This window comes from Phyllostomus discolor, chromosome 1, assembly GCF_004126475.2.
Source record: "Phyllostomus discolor isolate MPI-MPIP mPhyDis1 chromosome 1, mPhyDis1.pri.v3, whole genome shotgun sequence".
Classification (NCBI taxonomy): domain Eukaryota; kingdom Metazoa; phylum Chordata; class Mammalia; order Chiroptera; family Phyllostomidae; genus Phyllostomus; species Phyllostomus discolor.
Genome location: NC_040903.2, coordinates 207129673 through 207147614, shown reverse-complemented (window position 1 = coordinate 207147614; position 17942 = coordinate 207129673). Strand labels below are relative to the sequence as shown.

Here is a 17942-nt window from a genome sequence, read left to right as displayed (position 1 = left end):
CCATAGGTTAAGCTCAGTATTTATTTACTTATTTTTTTATTGACTTATTTTTTAAAAAAGATTTTATTTATTTACTTTTAGAGAGAAGGGAAGGGAGGGAGAAAGAGAGAAATATCAGTGTGTGGTTGCCTCTCACGCATCCCTTACTGGGGACCTGGCCCGCAACCTATGCATGTGCCCTGACTGGGAATCGAACCAGCGACCCTTTGGTTTGCAGACCTGCGCTCAATCCACTGAGCTACACCAGCCAGGGCCCAATATTTATGTACTACTTGTATTACACATATTGAGATGTTAGGTTCTACCTAATACTTAAAATTTTGACTATTAGCCAAGCATCATCAGAAATTAGTACTGCTGATTAAGATGAGCCATGTACCTATTAAGATGAACTATTCCACATGTAAGCTTCTTGCATTCCAATGTTTATATAAGAATCTAGGACATTCGTGTCCACGATGTTTTCTCGTGCTGGTGTGTGAATCCGCGCCGGAGGCGTGGCCTTGCCCTTCCGGGAGACGGTGAAGACGCCGGGTGCAGCTGTAGGGTCTTTGTGTTTACTTCTCGTGTCTGATGTTTCTGACTCCCTCGGGAGTTTCTCAGTGGCAAGGAGGAAGCCAGCAGAGAACGACTTCACGTATGTTGCGCAGATAGTGCGTTTTAACCCTGTTTTTCCAACTTTCCGTTTCTCAGCCTAAACCTCAGCCCTACGCGATGCCTCCGCCACCCCAGCTGCATTATAACGGGCACTACACGGAGCCATACACGTCTTCTCAAGGTGAGGTGCACCGTTTCTCCAGCGCCTTCCAAAACTGTTGCCGCTTGAACACATGGTGAACCTTTGGAAATCTTGAAGCCAGCAAAAGTTTTGGCTGAAGTGACATCCAGAGTCATCGTCGTGATTGTGGCCGAGCCTGACTCGCCCAACAGGCTGCCCTTGTGCTCAGTGTCTTGGGCGCGTGTGGGGAACAGGCAGCACAGCCGTCCTCCTCTGTCCGCGGGCAGGTGTCCTAGGACCCCCAGGGGGTGCCTGAGACCGCGGGTGTCCCGACCCCCGTGGGTACTGGGCTCTTTCTCGTACGTGCACTCCTAGGTGAGGTTTAATGTATACGCCGGCACAGGAAGAGGTGAGGGTGTGTGGAGGGGAAGGAGGCCCGTTCAGCCCACGTGGGGAGCTGGTAGGAAATGACGTCTGCAGGGGCCAGGGGGTGGACCGGACTGTGGTGTTTGCGCTGGGCCTCGTGGTGAGGATGAGAGTTTCATGCGTGGGGGCGGGCAGTAGGGGGCGGTGTTTCGGGGTGTACACTCTGAGACCGTCCATCTCGGGGTGTTTTGCATCTTCGCTCTCCTCTCCCCCTGGCGCCCTGCCCTTGCGTGGGTTTGTGACCCCAGCGCCTCCCCTCCTGGGAGAAGACTCTTCCCTTTGCGTTGTTAGTGTGTCCTTCCTGCTCGTTCCTTTTCCTGGGTCGGCAGCCGTCCTGACATGCCCCCCCTCTCTTCTCCCTGACTGCGCATGACCGCTTTCCTTTCTGTTGTCACCCCGTTCCTCTGAGAGCGACCCCTGCGTGTTGCGTCTGTTTGGTTCCCCGCTTACCCCTGGCACCTTTGCCGCTCTGCTCCCCTCTCCCGGGTCCCCAGCACCCTGCACATCCCCTTACCGTCAGATTCCAGCATCCCTCCTCCTTGAAAGATCTTCGTGTGCTGGGTTCCCCCTCCTCCGCCTGCACCGTCGGTGTTGCTCCCGCCTCTGCTGTCCGTCTGTCCTGGCTGCCTTCTGTTCCCTTGCAGGCCGCCCCACGCTTCAGGGCTCACCAGGGACGAGTGTCACACCTGTCCTTCCCACTCCTTCCTCGGTCCCGGGCCCCAGCCCCACCCTTCCATGTCTGCCAGGTGACTGTGACCGTGCTGCTCAGGGAGCTGTGGCACATGTGCCCTCGGCCCAGCGCCTGCCTTGTGGTCAGCAGTCAGTAACAGCAGCAGCCATGACAAACCTGCGGGACATGGACTGAAGTACTAAATCGGATCTCTTCACTCTGCTGGCCGGTCCCTTTCTCCACGCTCCTTCCTCTTATGATGAGTCGCCCTCCTGGCTACTTGGGTCACACACTGCGTGCAGTTTTTTCTTTCCTTTTTCCCCCGTTAACGCCCAGTCAGGTGCAGACCTGTGGTATCATCTGGCCTCTAACTGCAGATAATATCGCTTCCTTCTCTGTCCTTCTGCTACTGATCAGCCCAGTTTCTTTTCGACTCCCGCTCACTGTCGTGCCTCAGGACTGGGCACCTTCCAGGCCCACTCTCCCAGCTGTGCAGGACACGCAGCTGCCAAGTGACCGTCTCAGCGGCCTGTTGGTCATTCTGTTGCCTGGCGTTCCGCTCTGCACGGCATTCCCTCACTTGGCTTCCAGCTTTAACCCCACCACCCTTGCCCTCCCCTCCAGCCACCCGGTGCGCAGCCAGGCCGAGCACGGCCTGTAGGAAGGTCCTGCGTTGCCCCTGCACTTCCGTCCCCCAGCGTGCCCGTATCCCACCGGCCTCCATCCAGTCAGGACAGTCCAGCCGTCAGGATAGCCCGGGTTGTGCCATGGGAACAAACAGTTCTAAACTCTCTGTGGCCCACACGGTCAAGGTGACTCCTTGCTCAGCAGGTTTCAGGTTCCCTGGCCTCCGTGCACTGGCGGGAGGACCCTGCTTCCCACTGGAATGTGGCTGGTCAGATCGGCAGGGGCAAGGGAAGCCCAGAACCTGGCTGCCCGCCCTCTGCTCACGTTCCCTTGACCATGACCAGTCCCCTGGCGGCGCCTGACCTCTGGTCGTGAGGAGGTGCCATCCCCCATGCCCTGGGAGGTGGTCCCAGCCACGGATGAAAGCTGGGTGTGCCTACCCCCACCTGTCCCGCGAGGCCTCCCCAGTGCCTTAGCGTCTCTTCTCTGACCCCATCAGCCCAGCCCTTTCATTTGAGTGTTCCAGTCGTTTCCCTCCTTGAGTTCTTCACGTAGTGTTTTACAATGTGGGCTCAGAAATGGATGGTCTGGGATGCACAGAGGAGCCGAAGGCAGGGTGGCCAGGTGGGAGAGGTTGGGCTAGTCCAGACAGGCTGGAGTTGGGGGGCTGGAGCTGTGCCAGCAGCAAGAAGAGGGGGTGCTCCTGACTCCGAGATCCCATGTGTCCAAGGCACGGTAGCGTACCAGGACAAGCAAACGTCGTGCATCAGCAGGGAGGGTGTGGTGATACCTTGGAGTCCCGTTCCTTCGTGGCTGTTGGCCAACAGAATGAAGTCCCCACGCCGGACTGGGCTGCATGCACTTGGCAAATCAGTTGTTACTTAAATTGTCATGAGGCTTTTGAGTCACGACAGGAACGCTTCTCAAAGGCTGTTCTCTGAAGGACTTGACTGCCGCTTTTCTTGAGTGTGAGAAGCCCCCTCATTCGTGTTTCAGGTGAACTGCAGATGGGCCAGAAGGAAACACCTCTTCCCGGCCCCGGGCAGGTGTATGCTTACCCATGTAGCCGCTCCTGATTCTGAGCGGCAGATCCCAGTCTCACTGGAGCGAGGGGGCAGGGGCAGGGGCAGGGGCAGGGGTGGCTGGCTTAGCATGGCTCCTCCTGGCTTCTGCCCCCCCGTGAGGCGGGCAGCTACGGGTGACACTGTTGGACCTGGGGAAGCTCAGGTTCTGCTGGACCAGTGCCTTTTCTGTTCATCCTGCAAGAACCTGTACAAACAGGCCGCAGTTCCATTTAAGCAAGTGTTCACAGACCGCTGGTGTGTGAGCCGGCTCAGCCCCCGCGGGCCACGTCCCCACCAGGGAGAAAGCACAGGCGGTGGCCCCGTGCCTGCAGTGGCGTCCCTGCCTCTAGCTCCCCAGAGTTTGAGGAAGTCTGTGTCACCTCTCGTAGAACACGTTTTTGCCTTTCAGAAAGAGACAGTACTTTGTGATACAACCATACTCTTTTTTTTTAAAAAAATTTGTTTCTTTATTTTTAGAGAGGGAAGGGAGGGAGATAGAGAGAGAGAGAGAAACATCAATGTACAGTTGCTGGGGGTCATGGCCTGCAACCCAGGCATGTACCCTGACTGGGAATCGAACTTGTGACACTTTGGTTTGCAGCCCATGCTCAATCCGCTGAGCTATGCCAGCCAGGGCCACAACCATACTCTTAAGATGGGACTTAGGTTTGGCTGATCTTCAGTGGGTGCCACGTGCCGAGACCGCCCTTGGAGCAGGCAGAGCCGGCCCCAGTCTGTAGGTGAGGAAGCCGCGGCTCCAGGAGACGACCTGCCGGGGTCACTCGGCGTGCATGGGGAAAGCCAGGTCGTTTCAGCAGGCAGTGTCGCAAGCTACACTGACAATGTCATCAGCAACATCAAGGCCTGTCTCAGTATCTGTCTGTAGTATTTCGTCCAATGTAATACATTAAAAAAATCTCATTTTCAAATACATTTTAAATGTTTTCCCCCAGATAACCTCTTCGTGACCAACCAGAACGGTTACTATTGTCACTCTCAGACGAGCCTGGACCGAGCCCAGATGGACCTCAACGGCCGCATCCGGAACGGCAGCGTCTACAGCGCGCACAGCACCAACTCCCTGAACGGCCCGCAGCCCTACCTGCAGCCCTCGCCCATGTCCTCGAACCCCAGCATCACGGGCAGCGACGTCGTGAGACCCGACTACGTCCCGTCCCATCGGCACAGCGCGCTGATCCCCCCTTCCTACCGCCCGACCCCGGACTACGAGACGGTGATGAAGCAGCTCAACAGGGGGCTGGTGCACGCGGAGAGGCAGAGCCACTCGCTGAGAAACCTCAGCATCGGCAGCTCCTACGCCTACAGCAGGCCCGACGCTCTGGTGTACAGCCAGCCCGAGATCCGGGAGCATGCCCACTTTGCCTCGCCCCAGTCGGCCCACTGCCCCTTCAGTCTGAATTACAGCTTCCACAGCCAGTCCCCCTACCCCTACCCCACGGAGAGGCGGCCTGTGGTGGGCGCCGTCAGCGTGCCCGAGCTGACCAACGTGCAGCTCCAGGCCCAGGAGTACCCGGCGCCGAACATCATGAAGACCCAGGTGTACCGCCCGCCCCCGCCCTACCCGTACCCGAGGCCCGCCAACAGCACCCCGGACCTGTCCCGCCACCTCTACATCAGCAGCAGCAACCCGGACCTCATCACCAGGCGCGTCCACCACTCCGTCCAGACGTTCCAGGAGGACAGCCTGCCGGTGGCTCACTCCCTGCAGGAGGTCAGCGAGCCGCTCACCGCGGCCCGGCACGCTCACCTGCAGAAGAGGAACAGCATCGAGATCGCGGGGCTGACTCACGGCTTCGAGGGCCTGAGGCTCAAGGAGAGGACCATGTCGGCCTCGGCCGCGGACGTGGCCCCGCGGGCCAGCTCCGCAGGCTCCCAGCCAAATGTTTTCACAGAAAGAACCAAGCGAGGAGAGGCGGCCGAGCAGGAAGGCCTGAGATACGGCCACAACAAGTCTCTTTCAGAGGCCACCATGCTGATACACAGCAGCGAGGAGGAGGAGGAGGAGGAGGACTTCGAGGAGGAACAGGGAGCGCAGGCTGTGCTCCCCCCACGGGCGCGGGAGCCCCGGGGCAGCTACTCCCAGGAGCCGCAGGCGGGCTACTCCTGCGCCTCGGTCACGCCGGGCGCGGGCCCTCTGCACATTCTCGAGCCCAAGGCCCAGGTCACAGAGGCCGAGAGGAGGGCGAGGGAGGGCAGCCCCGTGCACGGGCTGGCGGAGGCCCAGCGGCCCCGGAGAGACGGGCTGCTCACCCCCTCCATGTCGGAGTCTGACCTCACCACGTCGGGGCGGTACCGGGCCAGGAGGGATTCTCTGAAGAAGAGGCCAGTGTCCGACCTCCTCTCGGGAAAGAAGACCATTGTGGAAGGACTGCCGCCGTTGGGGGTGAGTGTTCCGCGTGCAGGGGTGCTCAGGCCAGCCCCGAACGGCCTCTCAGCCTGCCTTTTCTCCACGCCTGCTGTCCTCCCTGGGTCTTTTCTCCCACTCACTACTGACTTTCCAGCTTTTCTTCTTTTAACTGCTTTTATCCCCTCCCACTCTCTACTGTATTTTTGTCTTATTTGGAGCACATTTGAGTTTGATTATCTATGGAAATACTAGAGATTGATTAGATTTTAGTGTTTGTTTCTGGGGATAATTAGATTTTGGAAGCTCTGTGGAGTGGAGCAGAAAGAACGAGTGGAATGTTTCGGCAGTGCAGCGTGAGGGGAAGGAAGCTGAGGTTCGGAGACTTGAGCCCAGGTTGCTCTGCTGGCTCCTGTTACCAACCCCCCGAGGCCGGTGCAGCAGCCCAGGGCTGCGTGTGTTCCGTTTGCTGGTTTGCTTGAGCGATGTCCGAGAGCAGGGGGTGTCCCTAACGTGTCTTTGTGTTAGAGTCGCGTGGATGCAGCTGCAGGTGCTGGTCCGCGGTCTGCGACGGCTGGAGCGTGACCCTGGAGTCGGGAAGGTGGCACGTTGTCAAGAAAGCTCAGGTCTCTTTAAAAGAAAGATGGAATGAACTGAGAACCCAAGGAAGGTTCCTTATAGAAAACACAGCTGAGAAGTGTAATAGTCAGTATAATAAATAACCGTGAGCTACTTAAGCCTATCTTACTGGTTGGAAGCAAAGGATAAAAGCACAGCATCGTATCTAGCTGCCGTTTCCAGCGCGCTGTGCCCAGCATGCCCCCTGCTTCACCTTGTGCAGTTTGAACAGGCCTCCTGCTCTCGCCGATGAGGGAGTACACCCACCCTGAGACACTAAGTAACTTTCCCAAGGTCGCGCAGCTAGTGAGGGACTGGACTGGAATTTTAAACCCACAGTTTATCTCTGCAACTGTCCTCTTATTTGCTACACTCTTCTGCATCCAGTTGTATTGTATATAATATTTTGTTAAGTAATAATCGCTTCTCTAAGCTCTGCTGTCTCTAGCTATCCACTGAAACCTTTTAACTTTTGAGTCGCCGAGCTTTGGCCAAGCGTTGGTGGCCTTGCCACGTCAGCTTGTCCACTCTGGGTCATCTTGCTGCATTGCCCGTGCCCGCACTCCCCATGCCCTGCCGTCTGGCCAACCTGACGCGCATTGACCTAACCAGTCTGTCTCCCAGTGGCTCCCAGTGTCCCGGCGGCTCGGACGCCTCATCTCTGCGGACGGCAAAGTCAGACTCGGGGCCCCTCGCAGGCGTGGCTCTCGGCGATGCTGTGGACGTCTTCATAAGTAGGGAAAGATCCACACACTGTTACTGTGCTTGTGAAACGGACGAGTACACATGAACTACAGCTCCTTGCAACAGTGCTGTGGGTTTAAACATGTTTTCTTTTAATGAACTTCAGTTTCGAATTTTCAGCTTACTTTTAATTTTTTTTTTTGAGGGGAGTACATTCTTACTCACCTCGCTGAACAGTAAAGGCCAGTGTCTCAGACTGGCTGAAAGTGTGGGCTCGTAATCGGTGACTGAGGGTGGGGGCAGGGTGTGGGTGTGTCTTCCAAAGTAACTCTGCTTTCGTGGCTAATATTCTTACTACGTCAGGAACCGTCCATCACTTTAGGTGACCCCAGTCTTCTCCCCAGGTGGCACTTGTTTGCGTGAGGTCCAGTATTCAAGCCCGTTGTCTCCGTGCGGTTTTCATGGGCCTAGAAAGTTCTGCTAAATCTGAGGACTTTGGTCAGTTTGGCTCTCTAAAAACACAAATTTTCCTTGTTATTGACTTTTAAGACCTACGGTATTAATGAAACTAAGTGATTGGATCATGCTTTTGTTCCCCTTCTTTTCCCCATAAGGGATTCTCCTCACCCACATAACGTGCGTGGGAGCTGTGGCAGGGGGAAGGGTGCAGGACCTGAGTGGGAGAACCGGGTCTGAGCCCAGAGTCTGCCTTTTTTATTAGTTCCCTGCCCCGTGGGCCGGACCCTGCCTGCACCAGAACCTCAGCTTCTCCATCTGCCACACGGGGACGGCCAGTCGTCTCTGCTCTGCCTGCCGTGGCGGGTTGTGTTATGTGTCCTCTGTCGGGATAGGCGTGAAAAATGCTTTCAGAATTCTGTGGTGCAGCGGCACTGATTTCAATGAAGGTGGTTCTTGTTGTTGGGACACAGTTACCATATATATACACACAAATAAATGAGGAGGCATCTATGTGACCTTGGCCAAGCTATTTAATCTCTCAGTTTCCTCTTGTCAATAACCTCAGGGAGTTGTTGGAGGGACGTGGCGAGGTCCCAGCCCACAGCAAGTGCTCCCGTTTAACCGACTGCTGTGCGTTGCATCCTCACGTTTAACCCACTGGTGTCCTGAGGACTGAAGCGCTCAGCCCTGCTGCATGATACTGTTTTAACTGTTACAACAGAGAAACTCAGTTCCCATATTGCTGCGCATTAAGGTTCAGTATTAAAAACGGTGAAATAAGTTGCAGACACGCAGGAGCACTTCAGCATCCTCCACCCATCTCCACCTCCAGGGCTTTGATTGCTATCTGAGAAAGGTGGACTGGTTTGAGATTTTCTTTTTGCTGCACCCTTAGTTTTGTGTGGTGGTTCTCACGTAAGAGAGCGCTGTGCAGGTTGTGCATTTAAACCTCGTGCTGGTACTCTCAGGGCTACGCAAGGGGTATCGGAGGCTGCTTTTGACTCTGTGCCCCTTTCCTCAAATGCTGGCGTTAGAGCTGACCTCACAGCCAATCAGCTTCCTCCTGCGTGTCCATGCTGGGGCATTTCGAACTACCTTGTACTGGCTGGTGGGAACTGACTGTGAAATTGTCAGGACTACGTGTGATTCAGTTGGTGTTCAGGTTTGAACTTGGCTGGGGTGGGAGTGTTTGCGCCATGGAAGTTGGCAGACTTTACGGATCAGAGCTTCCCCCACCGGACAGCCACTTGTCGAACAGCTTGCTGTGTTTTGCACACATTAGAATCATGGCATTTTCGCCTGTGCAGCAACCTCTCAGTTTCTCTCTCTCCCTCTGCTCCCGTCTCCCCACCACTCCCTCCCTCCCTCCCAGGCTGGTAGAGCTGGTTTCATCTACAAGACAGCTGAGGAAACCATTACTTTGAAAATGGGGCTACTGTTGTTGTCAACTTACGGCTTGCAAGGGGGCGTAGGACAGCTAAGGAAACAGCATTTGTGGGCTTACTTGCCTTAGAGGAGAAAAGCGTTGGCTTTAACAGTGAGTTTGGAAGCACCTGTGTTCAGGAGGCAGCTTCTGTGGGTGCGCTGCTGCCTCGCCCCTGGTCTTCCTGCTGTCATGATGGAGCGTTCGGCCCCGGTTTGCTGTCCTGGCTTAAAAACGTGGCAGCTCTGAGAGGTGAGGTGATCCGATCCAGGCCACGCTGTCTGAAACGTAACGTAGGATGCAACACAGAGAACATTTCCTCTTCAGACTGGTGTAAAGGACTCCCTTTATATTTTTAAAAAAATCACCAAAGTGTATTGCAATCAGCTGATTGCATTTAAAACCCTTTTCTATGGACAGCAGCTGATTTTGTTGGCACGCCCTGTTTTGAAACTTGGGGGTTCTGTGTAGGAATGCTGTCTGCCTGGAGCCTCACCTTTCATTACCACAGAACCCCGAAACCAGCTGCATTTCAAAACCCTCTTCTATCTGGGAGACTGTATCAGGGCCTTGGCCTGGAAAGGAAGGCCCTCCTCCCGACGCCCGTCTGGAGCCCGTGGGTGCAGGTGGGGAGGAGTGTACCTTCTCCTCACTTTGCTTCCAGCCTTCACTCCGTTTCTGAAGGTTTCTCTTCCGAGGGGTTGCATTTGTGTATGTTTCATATATGCACATCAATATTTTTCTAGGGAATGAAAAAGAGCCGAGTAGATGCAAAAAAAATGGGTCCTCTCAAACTGGCTGCCCTGAACGGCCTCTCCCTGTCTCGCCTGCCTCTGCCTGACGAAGGGAAGGAAGCGTGTGCCAGAGCCACCAATGACGAGAGGGTACGTACGTGGGGGGGCTGCGGGGCCCCCTCCCGGGGGGCAGTGGGTGAAGTGCTGCAAAACTGCTTCCTGAGGTCTTAGTGACTTCCCTGACACGTTCAGTGACCACAAACGAGTGTTAAGGAATTTTATCATCTGGACTTCAAAATTGGGGCTAATTTTTAGCTAGTGTCTTACAATTTCAGGCCAGAATGTTGTTCTTATGTTCTGTGTGTGTGTGTGTGTGTGTGTGTGTGTGAGAGTGAACGTTGTTCTTCACCGTCTGCCAGCCCCCTGCGGGGGTCTTGACTTCTGACGGCCTCACAGCCAGAGCAGACCTGCAAAGGCCCAGAGCGCACGCACACGGGAAAGAAAGCAGACTGCTGACTCTTCTCACTTGCGCTGAAAACGTACCTCGATAGTGAGCGACCACTGAAGTTTTCAAAAAAAGTTCCTTTGTGACCAAGAGAGGCATGAATTATGCTAAGCAGAAATTAATTTGCTTAGCACTGGACCCTGGAGATGGTTTCCAATATCTACTACTATTGTCAGTTTTTTATAAAATAATTATGTATTACAAAATTGAAGCATTTGCTCACAGATGTTGGAACTGATTATCCTACGCTAAGATTTACTATTCTCCAGGGGAATTTCTCCCTTTCATAGGGGTCACAAAACTGATCATAAATTTAGAGAAAATGAACTCAACAGATTGCTTACGGCCATTTTTCATCTTTGAACAGGCCTTTGCATGTATTTGTCACCCATAAGAGTATTTCATTTGTTAATGTTGTGGCTTGGTAAAAATTGGACTTCGGTTTCAGCGTTAGATCGCGCTAGACTGGGAACAGAGTGCAGGATTTCGGACGTACCGTGGAAGCGCAGCTGCAGCGTGCTGGCAGGTGCGATCCTGCCATTCCACATGCCCTGTCTTACAGTGTAAAATTCTGGAGCAGCGGTTAGAACAGGGGATGGTGTTCACAGAGTACGAGAGAATCCTTAAAAAACGGCTGGTGAACTGGCGAGTGCTCCACGGCACGGCTCCCCGAAAACGCCGAAAGAAACCGATTCCAAGATGTGCTCCCCTATGACGACGCCAGAGTGGAGCTGGTCCCGACCAAAGAAAACAACACTGGTTACATCAACGCCTCGCACATTAAGGTGAGAGGCGCGTTTGGAATAATGGGTGGGAGGTGGAGCTGTGAGTGACAGTTACAATGCTGTGGGAATTACACCTGGGATTGTATTCTAAAAATGCCCTGGTTCTGAACCTGTTGTGTGCTGTGAGTGGGGAAAGCCATCCATACATTCAGGGCTGGGTGGGAAGTGGTGGTGGGCAGAACCCAAGTCCTGCTTGCTCTCCGCACGTGGTGAGCCGCTGCGCCCCCCACAGCGGCGTTAGCACTTGAAGCGCTTACCTGCCCAAGTTTTAGAACTTTGCCTTTGTAGTTTCCGAAGATCACTTTCCACTGCCTCTGGGAGAATTTATAAGCAGGGTTGATTTTTTTCTCATGACTCACCTACACGCATTTTTATGAAACAGAAGTGTCTGGGTTTTTTGGTGTTTTCCCCAAAGCTTTTACCTACGATGGTGCCACCTGCTCCTTTGCATGTTCCCTGTGATCTCTTTTAACTTAAACATTATTTTGCCCTTTGAAGGAGCAGTGCCACTTTTTCCTGGAAATGGTATAATGCCATTTCTCTGGGGTGACGTTGCGCCCCATTAAAAGGGGAAGAGGGAGGATTCACCACGGGGGGCGAGGGGAGCCCACGCCCCGTCTCCTCCACCACTGTGTGCATTGTTCCAGGGGGCGCGGGCAGCCCCACACTGTGAGGGAAGTGTCCCTCCAGTGCGTGAATGGGTTCGACTCTATGGGCAGGCGTTGTTTTCTTTTTCCCCCATTTTATCTAGTTTGCGGGCGATACTTGATGAGAGCAGTTTCACGCCCGAGCGGCCGTGCCTTGATGGTCCTTGGAGCTCTGTGCACACGCTTTGTGACACGGCCCAGTCTCCTTAAACAGCGGGCATTTCTCTGGAGTGACTCTCGCAGTCTCTCCTGTGCGGATGGGTCGGAACTGGACGATGTCGTGTTATAGTTCTGTAGTGGCATTTCGGAACCTTCCCAGGCAAGCTGAGGAGGGGTGGCGTCGGAGCTTCGGGATTGCCGGACCTACGCTCTGCCGCTCGGGGCGTCACGAGGGTGTTTATTTTTGAAGAAAGAAATGCAGGCATGCCCCACCCCGAGGCTCCCGCCAGACCCTTCCTCCCTGGTTCTTGCTTCGCTGTGACTGGTGGCCTTAAGCGAGAGCAGGGGTGGGACAGTGCCTGGCCCAGGGCCTCACACTCAGTGGGCACTCGGGAAGGTCACTGCGGTCAGTGAGTGTGAGTGCAGCTGAGAGTTAACCCGGATGCCCCGACTGCATGGACGACTGTTTCAGACTGTCCTGCAGGAGGGAGGGTCTGAAGGGGCGGCCCGGTGTCACTGCGGAGGGTGGTCTCCACTCAGCAGGTCGGCGGGGAGGCCTGCTTGCAGAGAAAGATCATTGTCTCCTAGACATCTGACATTTAGCTTAGGTTCTGGCTTGATTGCTAGTACTTTTTCCAGCGTGTCTTGTTCCCCGAGAGGGGAGACCGTGTTTGAAACTCGGGCGCTGTGACGTTGACACTGCTTTTCTGAGAAGAAGAACCGCAGCAGCAGCAGCGGCAGCGGGAACAACCGATTCCCGGGTGCCGATGGCGTTCCGTGCGTGTTGTTGGGCGCGGTCCCGGTAGCAGCCCCACAGGGCGGGCAGCGTTTCCACCTTAACGTGGGGACTGGCACACGGAGAGCTTAGGCAAATCGCTCCAGGCCACCCAGATCTACTGTGAATTCATGGTGCCTAAGCTTACAACTGCTGTCAGGAACGGAAACTGCACTGACAAGGAAAAAGAGTTAGTGGAAAACCTTTCCTTATTCTGAATAATTTAGTTCACTTTTAGTCTTACCACAAACAAATGCACGTGCGTGCGTGTCTCATACATATGCACATGCTAGTTCTCGGCACCCTTTCTCACACCAGGTCTCAGTCAGCGGGATTGAGTGGGACTACATCGCCACCCAGGGGCCCTTGCAGAACACCTGTCAGGACTTCTGGCAGATGGTGTGGGAACAGGGAATTGCCATCATCGCCATGGTGACGGCGGAAGAGGTAAGCACTCCCTTCTCTGGTCGGTTTTCCTCTGCCTCGGACTCGAAGTTAGTGTCAGTCACTCGGACCCTGACCTTCAGAGAAAGAGGCACGTGCGGGTGGCGATTCTGGATTTGAGATGCGCCGGCTGCGAAAGGCCACATGTGGCCAGATCTCGGTGGGGAGGTTCTGACCATTCTTGTGCCTGTCTGCGACAGGAGGGAGGACGGGAGAAGAGCTTCAGGTACTGGCCGCGGCTGGGCTCCAGGCACAACACCGTCACCTACGGGAGGTTCAAGATCACCACCCGCTTCCGCACCGACTCCGGCTGCTACGCCACCACGGGCCTGAAGATGAAGCACCTGCTCACGGGCCAGGAGAGGACGGTCTGGCACCTCCAGTACACGGACTGGCCGGAGCACGGCTGCCCGGGTGACCTCAAGGGGTTTTTATGTGAGTGTCCCCATCGCCGGCACGGCCTCTGCTGGGCTTGTCCCATCAGCCTCGGGGTGGGAGTGGGGGGACGGCTTACTTTCCTGAAATATTTCCTGTATGTTAGCAGGAGGTCTTTAGGTACAACTAGGTAGTGAGCACAACGCTGTGCGTGAGTCTGGGGGAGTTTTTCCTCCAGTGGGTTTTGCGGGTGAGAGAATGGAGGCCTGGGTGGGGTGGGAGACTCTCTGAGGTCAAGCTGGTGGTCAGTGGGGGGCTTGGCTAACTGGGGCCCAGTGCCCCTTGCCTGGGTCCTCTCCATCAGCGGAGATCATCTGAGCAGGGCCGATCCGATGGGCCTTGAAGCCCTGAGTGTTTTTCTGTCCCTGCCGGCGTCCCGCAGCGTACCTGGAAGAGATCCAGTCCGTCCGCCGCCACACAAACAGCACGAGCGAACCCAAGAGCCCCAACCCCCCGCTGCTGGTGCACTGCAGTGCGGGCGTGGGCCGGACCGGCGTGGTCATCCTGTCGGAGATCATGATCGCCTGTCTGGAGCACAACGAGGTGCGTGTTTCCTTTCCCGGTGGGGGGAAAAGGGGCTGGGGACGCGCCTGGGGAAGAGGAGGACCTACCTAGTGGCCTCAGAGCTCTTTCCGAACGAAGTTCCTTGGGGTTTTATCCCCCCACAAGTAGGATTTCTTCTGTCACCGGTACACTGCATCTGACTTTCACAGAGATTCTCTGACGGGGGGCTCACGTCCATCAGCTCATTCACCTTTAGCGCCTGTCTCGTCCCCAGTAGCTTTTCCAGAACCGCCGCCTCCACCACGAAGCTCCGTGCATTTTCCCAGTTCGAACCTGGGCCTGCAGTCAGCACCTCGACTTCTCTGACGAAGAGGGGGTGGAGCCGACGAGTAGCCTGGCGAGCCTTCTCTGTGTCTTGCCAGTGCTGCCCAGAGTCAGATTGTCGGCTGGCTTTTTTCTAGTCACGTGTCTGCACCCCTCGGGTCATGGTTTCTGTCACGTTCTGGATTTGGTGGCCCTATTAATGCTGAGCATAGCAGTCTTCAGAATCCGATCGTTGTGTTTTTAGCAAAGCCAACACAGAACAGGTGAAGCAGATAACCACTCGTATCGTGACACCTTGAGCTTCAGTCCTGGTCTGCCGCTCAAGCGGCAGCGACCCCTTTTTGAGCACGGAGCACATTTTGTCATGGGTAAGATCCATGCCATGGAAATTAGGCGGTTTTTGCCCTAAACATCCTCAGAAATTAGCTTGAATTTTCCAAATGCATCTTCATCATTCTGGAGATCAGGTAGGCTCACTTCAAAAACATGACCCGTGAGACCATCAGATGCGATTTTTGTTCCTTGAGTTCTGGTGACTGGTGTTTTCCCAGTGTTTCTTACATTGACACAGCTGGTCCTTTCACATCAAACAGTTTTTCTTTTTTTTCATGGTGTATATCTTTTTTTTTAAATTTTATTTTAATCATTGTTCAAGTACAGTTTTCTCCCACTTACTCCCATTCCAGCCCACCCACCCAACCCTCCCCTCTTCCCCCCCATTACCCCCCCACCCCTAGTTTTTGTCCATGTGTCCTCCAAATTTGTTCCTGTAAACCCTGCCCATTCCCCCCTGAAATTCCCTCTTCTCTCCCCTCTGGTCACTGTCAGTCTGTCCCCTATTTCAGTGTCTTTGGTTATATTTTGCTTGTTTCTTTGTTTTGTTGTTTAGGGTCCTGTTAAAGGTGATATCATATAGTATTTGTCTTTCATTGCCTGGCTTGTTTCACTTAGCATAATGCTTTCCAGCACCATCCATGCTGTTGCAAAGGGTAGGAGCTCCTTTCTTTCTGCTGCATAGAACTCCATTGTGTAAATGTACCACAGTTTTTTGATCCATTCATTTACTGATGGGCCCCTAGGTTGCTTCCCACACTTGGCCATTGTAAATTGTGCTGCTATGAACATCGGGGTGCAAAGGTTCTTTTGGATTGGTGTTTCAGGGTTCTTAGGATATAGTCCCAGCAGTGGAATTGCAGGGTCAAAAGGCAGATTCATTTTTAGTTTTCTGAGGAAGTTCCATACTGTTTTCCATAGTGGCTGTGCTAGTCTGCATTCCCTCCAACAGTGCACTAGGGTCCCCTTTTCTCCACAACCTCTCCAACACTTGTTGTTTGTTGCTTTGTTTATGATGGCCATTCTGACTGGTGTGAAGTGGTATCTCATTGTGGTTTTAATCTGCATCTCTCTGATAGCTAGCGATATTGAACATCATTTCATGTGTCTTTGGATTTTCTGTATGTCCTCCTTGGAGAAGTGTCTGTTCAAGTCCTTTGTCCATTTTTTAATTGGGTTGCTTATCTTCTTAGAGTGGAGTCGTGTAAGTTCTTTATATATTTTGGAGATTAAACCCTTGTCTCAGGTATCATTGGCAAATATGTTTTCTGATACAGTTGGTTCTCTTTTTATTTTGATACCGTTTTCTTTAGCTGTGCAAAAGCTTTTTATTTTGATGCAAACAGTTTTTCTTAGAAAGTGGATTAGCCACTTTCTTCTTGGCTCCCTTTGCTGACTTTCGTGAGGTGCTTGTTCTTGCCCACCATCATGGGGCTGCTCAGAGAGCCAGAAGGTCCCCGTTTTTCTAAAATATATAGAAGATGTGGAGGTAGACAGGTTAGGAGACTGTCTGTCTCCTGCACAGCTAACCAGATTTCTGCCCGGACACCCACCCTCCTGCTCCCTTCTCTCTCCAGAAGTGCGTCCCCCTCATCGCTGTTTCTCTCAATCCAGGTGCTAGACATCCCGCGGGTGCTGGACATGCTGAGGCAGCAGAGGATGATGCTGGTGCAGACCCTGGTCCAGTACACGTTCGTGTACAGAGTTCTCATCCAGTTTCTGAAAAGCTCCAGGCTCATATGAGCTCTCACGGCTTCCGAAGGGGACCCGACCATGCGAAGCGTTTACAGTAGGAAAAGGGCTCAGTGCCCCGCTCACACTCCCCGCTCGACGCGCCCACGCAGAGCGCTTGCTGCGTGGGGAACAGGTGCAGTGTGAATGCGGTGCGCTGAGGAGTGTGCGGAGCGCGGGCCGCAGGACGCTCCACCTGGGGCTCCACCTGGGAAGACGCAGAGGCAGGCGGTGGCCTGACCCGGCCCGTCCGCGTGCGGCGCTTGCACGGCTCTCGGAGGCTGTGTTTTCTGGACAATTCTGTGTTTTACTGAAGCTGTGCTGGCAACTCTGGCAATCATTAACACACATAGATTTCTCTCTTAAAGTTTTTGCTAATGGAATTTTTATTTTAAGGCTAAACTATGTGGGGTTTTCTTGTTGAGAAACTGAACTTTCTGTGAGCACAATCCACCAACACGAGTGGTTCCTTTGTAACTTTGTATTTAAAACCATGTTATTATCTTTTGATATTTTTTAAAAACCTTGGGTACTTAACAATTTAGCTATCAAATCCGAACTACAAGAAGAATCTAAAAGTGTTATTTTGAAACATTTAAAAAGCATTTTTATATTCAGAAAATTTTTTATCCTAAAAATTCTATATATTTGTACCTTCTGTATTTTCCGAACAAGAGTTCAACTCGCTAAGGTACGGATAGGAGTCAGTGAAGGGCAAGCTGGGAATGAAGGCACACTATTTAAAAATGGGAGAGAATCATCAGATTCACTTTTTTTCAGTATTATTCATGAACCTTGATGAGTTTGATTTTATTGGTTGAAAACGAGATGAAAAACAATTGCATAGGATGGGTTTAAGCACTCTTTTGTTAAAAAAAAAAAAAGGAGTGAGTTGGAGTTTTACCGTACGTGTTCCTTCACAGATGAAACGGTAACAGTAGCAGAAGGAGTGCTTTGGACGAGGTCAGGAGTCAGGGCACGTGGGAGGGCCAGACAGAAGTTTGTGCAGGGGACGTGCAGGGATGGTTGATGCCGGGTGCCTTTGTTTTCACAGAGTTCAGTGTTCTCCGTGCTCAGACGGAGGTGCTGGGATGGGGCGTGGGGGGCTGGGGGTTTGGGGCTCCCCGCCCCCCAGAGGTAGGTCTCCCCAGGAAGTTCAAGGCCTGTCACTGCTGGTGACCCACTGTTTCTTTGGAGTTCTTCCACCTCAACCTCTGTTTTTTAACAAATAAAATCAAGTTTATATTATTATCGAAAGGAGCCTTGAGGAGACTTTATTATTTTTGCTGTTGTTGAAAGAAGAGAAGAATCTCGCCCCTTCTCCCAAAACCACAGCCCAGACTTGTGGGGCTCCCCGAGGCTGCTGGGGCGGGAGCTCCCTAACCCCTGACTTCTCCCCGAGGTCACTTTTAGCGTCCCAGCCTCCCCTCCCCCACACAGTGGGCAGAGCAAGGCTGAAGGGGGGAGAGTGTCGCCTCAGGCCCAGGTGAAGATGGCCTTGTCACAGTGGGA

At 53.6% G+C, this 17942-nt stretch overlaps 1 protein-coding gene across 1 annotated transcript in view; it reads left to right on the top strand.

Moving 5' to 3' along the window:
- PTPN21 (protein tyrosine phosphatase non-receptor type 21) overlaps positions 1–16659 on the top strand; it is a 58947-nt gene extending 42288 nt beyond the window's left edge. Inside the window, 9 exon segments of the mRNA XM_028507740.2 lie at positions 694–778; positions 4459–5909; positions 9801–9938; positions 10856–10936; positions 10938–11078; positions 12978–13106; positions 13304–13538; positions 13921–14081; positions 16314–16659. Coding sequence (XP_028363541.1) covers positions 694–778; positions 4459–5909; positions 9801–9938; positions 10856–10936; positions 10938–11078; positions 12978–13106; positions 13304–13538; positions 13921–14081; positions 16314–16442 — 2550 coding nt within the window. The 3' untranslated portion in view covers positions 16443–16659.
- Positions 16660–17942: the final 1283 nt, after the last annotated feature.